This window comes from Nicotiana tomentosiformis, chromosome 4, assembly GCF_000390325.3.
Source record: "Nicotiana tomentosiformis chromosome 4, ASM39032v3, whole genome shotgun sequence".
In the NCBI taxonomy this organism is placed as follows: domain Eukaryota; kingdom Viridiplantae; phylum Streptophyta; class Magnoliopsida; order Solanales; family Solanaceae; genus Nicotiana; species Nicotiana tomentosiformis.
Window position 1 is genome coordinate 101,955,611 of NC_090815.1, and position 5,818 is coordinate 101,961,428.

Genomic DNA, 5,818 nt, shown 5'->3' on the forward strand with positions numbered 1-5,818 from the left:
GTTTAAATGCATACTTCTGGCAATACATTCCTTGGTGATTCTAAACATGATGAGATCGGGTGAGCTCGAGATCTTTCCCCAGTTTCTGACCATAGGGGGAATGAAGATTTTATTATGATGTGACCGAACCCACAGGGCTTCCTACGTATCCCTTCTTAAATGGGAATCAGGTCAAGCGTAGTTCAGGTTACATCAAATAGAAAGTGCAAACATAATATTAAACATAATATCTCTTGACTGCATCTGAATTGATAGGTTTTGGCCATATCTCTCCATCCATCTCTGCAGGTATAAGTTCTCCTCCTGTCAGTACTCGATAAACCATGTAGGGGCTTTGCCAGTTGGGTGAGAATTTTCCCTTTGCTTCATCCTGATGTGGGAAGACCCATTTCAGTACCAATTGCCCTGGTGTGAATTGCCTTAACCTAACCTTTTTGTTGAAAGCTCTTGCCATTATGTTCTATTACAGTTGACCGTGACATTGCATTTATTCTGTTACCATCAATGAGAACTAGTTGTTCATACCGGTTCCGTACCCATTTTGCGACACCGAGCTCGACTTCTTCTATGATTCTTAAGAAAGGGATCCCCACTTTGGCAGGAATAACGGCTTCAGTACCGTAAACCAAAAGATAGGGAGTTTCCCCAATTGATGTACGAACTGTGGTTCGATACCCGAGTAAAGCAAATGGTAGCTTTTTGTGCCATTGTTTGTAGTTGTCCACCATTTTCCTCAATATCTTCTTGATGTTCTTATTGGCGGCTTCTACGGCTCCATTCATTTACGGCCTGTATGCTGTGGAATTCTGATGCTTGATCTTGAATGTTTCACACATGACTTTATTGTCAATGATGATTGACTCAGGTACTCCAAATCGACAAACAATGCAATCTCGGACAAAATCCGCTACGACCTTCTTAGTCATAGCCTTATAGGGCGCGACTTCAACCCATTTTTTAAAGTAGTCTATAGCCACCAAAATGAACATATGTTCATTTAAAGCAGTGGGTTCGATTGGTCCGATGATATCCATGCCCCAAGAAGAGAAAGGCCAGGGAAAACTCATTGTATTGAGTTCATTGGGTGGCACTCATATCATATCAGCATGTATCTGGCATTGGTGACACTTTTGAACATATTTTATGCAATTTGTTTCCATAGCCAACTAGAAATACCCTCCTCTTAATATCTTCTGGCCAAAACAAAATCATTCATGTGAGGTCCGTAAGTTCCAACATGTATTTCTTCAAGCAATCCAGATGCCTCCTTGGCATTGACACATCACAATAATCCCAAATTAGGAGTCCTTCTATACAAAATTCCTCTAGTTTGAAAGAAATGATTGGCCAATCTTCGGAGCGTACACTTCTAAGTATGTGTAGCATTCTCTGGATATTTTCCCCTTTTCAAGTACTCCTTGATGTCGCGGAACCACGGATTTTTTTAAAATGCTTCTTCAACATGAGCACAATAAGCTGGCTGCTTATGAATTCCTTTTGGGATAGGATCGATGAAATTCTTGTCTGGATGTTGTATCATGGAAGACAAGGTGGCTAATGCATCTGCAAATTCATTCTGAATCCTTGGATCATGCTTGAATTCTATTTTCGTGAATCTCTTGATCAACTCTTGTACACAATGCAAGTATGGCAATATCTTGGTATTATTAGTAGCCCATTCTCCTAGAACCTGGTGCACCAATAGATCTGAATCTCCGATTACCAGCAACTCCTGAATGTCCATGTCGATGGATAACTTGAGTCCCAAGATGCAGGCCTCATATTCTGCCATATTGTTAGTGTGCGGGAACCTGAGTTTTGCGGATACCGGGTAATGTTGACCAGTTTCTGATACTAAGACAGCTCTGATGCCCACTCCCTTAAAGTTTGCTACTCCGTCAAAGAACATCCTCCAACCGTCGTATGCTTCGGTATTATCTTCGCCTACAAATGATCCTCTTCATCGGGAAAATACGTCTTCAATGGTTCGTATTCTCCGTCTATGGGATTTTATGCCAAATAATATGCCAATTCTTTCCCTTTGACTGCCTTCTGAGTTAAATGGATGATCTCAAACTCACTCAGCAATATCTGCCACTTTGCTAACTTACCCGTAGGCATGAGCTTCTGAAAGATGTATTTTGGCGGATCCATCCTTGATATGAGATATGTAGTATACGCATAGAAATAATGTCTCAACTTCTGGGCTATTCATGTCAAAGCATAGTAGGTGCGTTCCAACAAAGAGTACTTCACTTCGTAAGGCATGAACTTCTTGCTCAGATAATATATCGACTGATCCTTCCTCCTAGTTTCATCATGTTGTCCTAGAACACAACTAAAGGTCCCATCCAACATAGACATATAAAGTAGCATAGGTCTTCCTGGTTCTGGTGGGACCATCACGGGTGGTTTAGACAAATTCTCCTTGATTTTGTCGAAGGCTTTCTGGCACTCTTCAGTCTAGCTTGTGGGAGCATCTTTCCTCAGCATTTTGAATATTGGCTCACATATCACCGTTGATTGTGCTATAATATGGCTAATATAATTGTGGCGCCCTAGAAAACTCATCACATCTTACTTATTCTTTGGTGGTGGCAAGTCCTGGATAGCTTTGATTTTTGACGGGTGTAGCTCAATACCTCAGCGGATGACGATGAAACCTAACAATTTTCCAGCAGGGACTCTGAAGGCACATTTTGCAGGGTTCAACTTCAAGTTGTATTTTCGAAGTCGATCGAAAAATTTCTTCAGGTCTGATATGTGATCCGAACTCCTTTTAGATTTGATGATAACATCATCCACATACACCACTATTTCCTTGTGTATCGTATCATGGAAGATAGTCATCATGGCCCTCATGTAGGTGCCCCCAGCATTCTTCAAACCAAACGACATCATTTTGTAATAATATATCCCTCGTGGTGTGATAAAGGTGGTTCTTTCGGCATCCTCTTCATCCATCCAAATCTGATGGTATCCTGTGAAGCAATCCACAAAGGATTGGAGTTCATGTTTGGCGCAGTTGTCAATCAGTATGTGTATGTTAGGCAGCGAAAAATCATCCTTCGGACTTTCTCTGTTCAGATCTCGGTAATCGACACATACTGTAACTTTCCCATCTTTCTTTGGAACCGGCACAATGTTGGCTAACCAGGTTGGGTATTCGACCACTCGGAGAACCTTGGCTTTAATTTGTTTGGTGACCTCCTCTTTTATCTTCAAACTCATATCCAGTTTGAACTTTCTGAGCTTCTGTTTTATCGGTGGACACATGGGATCTGTAGGTAGCTTGTGAGCTACTATGGATGTGCTCAACCTAATCATATCGTCATAGGACCATGCGAAAATATCCTCATATTCTTTTAGAAACCTGACTTACTCTTCCTTTTCTATCGACGATTGATGGATGCTTATGCGAGTTTCCTTGACTGTTTCAGAATCTCCTAAGTTAATGGCCTCAGTTTTCTCCAAATTAGACTTCGGTTTGTTTTCAAAATTCTCTACTTCTTTGACAATTTCCTTAGGTATTACATCATCCTCTAGATCTTCCGAATAACTATGCTTATGTAGCATTGTCTCAATACATGTCACAGTCGTAGGTTCATCAGGATATGTAATAATTATGCTGAAAAGAATGTAGAAAGATAATAATAAATATAAAAAGTAATAATGCATTAACAAAAAATTTTAAAATGTCAACAAGTACGACTCGATGACTCGAGTAATTATTTTCAAAACAAAATACTGAAAAATGTCTTAAATGCTCAAAACAATTTGAAAATAAGTCATGCTAATTTGCCAGGCTACCCAGGAACGCGGCGAGCCGGGGATGGTGCATCGGTCCAATTCTTGAGAACAACTCCTTCCATTGTCTGAATGGTAAGGTCTTCCTCCTCGACAATTGCACTGCAACCCATGTTGTTTTCATCTAGAAACAGCTTCATCATGCCAGCCAAAATCTCATCTTTCTCAGATCCCCACATTATGTCAGCCTGATGGAATGTCTGGTGTAGAGGTGGTATGGGTTGTTCCAGCGGATAATAAGGGGCGCGCCATGATTTGTCCAATCCTGATATTCTTGCACGGTATATTCATACCCCAGTCCAAAGGTCGTGCCATGATACTATGGTTGTATGGGTTTGGTGATCCCCTGAAGCTTTTTACCAAGACCCTTGCCTGGTTCATATCTAGTCCACAGCAATATGCGTTCTATCTTGTTGCTCCACCATCGATCCTTTTCAATTTCATTAACTCGTTCAATGAGATGATATGTTTCTCCGCCCAACTTCCTCCTATTTTTGATGACTGGGATGGAATGATTGGTGTAAATGGGGTTGCTTCCATCTTCATGAATGATCACCTTCTGATGATTCCACTCGAACATCAAAACCTGGTACTAAGTAAAAGTCACTGCCCCATCCACATGTATCCATGACCGTCCCAACAATAGGTTGTAGTTAGCCGATATATCTAGCACTTGGAAATCAACATCAAACCAAGTCGGACCCATCTGTAGATCAAGGTTGATTTCTCCGATAGTGGCTCTCTGAGATCCATCGAATACCTTTACATTCATGCTTCCCATTCATATCTCGTGCAGGAACTTACCTAATCTCTTCAGAGTGGTCAGTGGACATATGTTTAGAATCGAACCTCCATCTATCAGGACCCTGGCAATGAACTTGTCCTCAAATTGCACTGTGATGTGAAACGTCTTGTTGTGACTCATTCCTTATGGTGGTAACTCATCTTCGTGAAAAGTGATTTTGTGCCTCTCTAATACTTGTCTGACCATGTTAGCCATCTATCCATTAGTGATGTCGGTGGATACATAAGCTTTACTTAACACCTTCATCAAATCATTCTTGTGCGCATCTGAGTTTTGGAATAATGATAAGATGGATATCTGAGCAGGAGTCTTATTCAGGTAGTCAACAACATAGTATTCCCTTGCTTGTATCTTCCTCCAAAGATCATCAGTGCCAGTCTCAACAACGGGCGACTTAGGTGTAGCTTCCTTTCTTTTTCCTCCTAGATTCTCAGGTGTGTAAACTCTGTCAGTTCTAGTCATACCTTGTGCAACACCTGTTTCTTCCATTTTGGCTTTTCCTTTTCTTCCTACTCCCACAACATAATCCCATGTGATGACATCAGGCTTGTAAGATGGTGTGGGAGCTACCATTACAGTGAAGGGTGTAGCTACCTCAACTTCAAATGGTACTTTTGTTTGTACCACAACTGGCGTGAGGGTGTACAGAGATGTTTTAGGAGCGTATCCCTCTCGAATAAGTCCAATGGACCCTTCTTGATCCCACTCTTCATTAGGTTCTATCACGTTCACTCCCTCACTTTTGTGATCCGGGAGAGGGTTGTTGCGGACGTTTGGTGCAGTTTTCTTTGCTTGTATAACCTTAGTGTCGATCAACGTCTGAATCTTGTATTTCAACGTACGACATTCTCAATGGTATGACTCTTCGTGCCTAAATGATAAGCACATGTTTTGTTAGGGTTGATCCATTGGGAAGGATTTTCCACAACAACAACATGAATATGGGTGACATAACCAACGAGCTTTATCCTTTCATACAGTTGTGCTATGGGTTCAGCAATTGGGGTGTATTGTCTAGAAGGTCTGCGGTCGAAATTTGGACGTGGCTTTGGGTAGCTTTGGCGGGCGGGTGGAGGTGAATAGTAATATGCAGGTTGATTATAGGTATGGTAGGTGGTGGCAGGGTATTGGTATTTTAGGGGTGAGGGTTGATATGTAGATGGAGGTGTTTGGTATGTGAGGGGAGATTTAGGGCCCTGGGCTACC

General features: G+C 41.5%; 2 protein-coding genes across 2 annotated transcripts; both read right to left on the reverse strand.

Annotated features, from left to right (window-relative positions):
• Window positions 1-217: 217 nt before the first annotated feature.
• LOC138910249 (uncharacterized) lies at window positions 218-782 on the reverse strand. Its single transcript, XM_070201475.1, has 2 exons — window positions 468-782; window positions 218-370 (listed from the first exon to the last, which is right to left on the reverse strand). Exons 1-2 carry the CDS (start codon window positions 780-782, stop codon window positions 218-220), a joined length of 468 nt encoding a protein of 155 aa, XP_070057576.1.
• Window positions 783-1,444: 662 nt separating this feature from the next.
• On the reverse strand, window positions 1,445-1,792 carry LOC138910250 (uncharacterized). Its single transcript, XM_070201477.1, has one exon. The coding sequence runs from the start codon at window positions 1,790-1,792 to the stop codon at window positions 1,445-1,447; it is 348 nt and encodes a 115-aa protein (XP_070057578.1).
• Window positions 1,793-5,818: the final 4,026 nt, after the last annotated feature.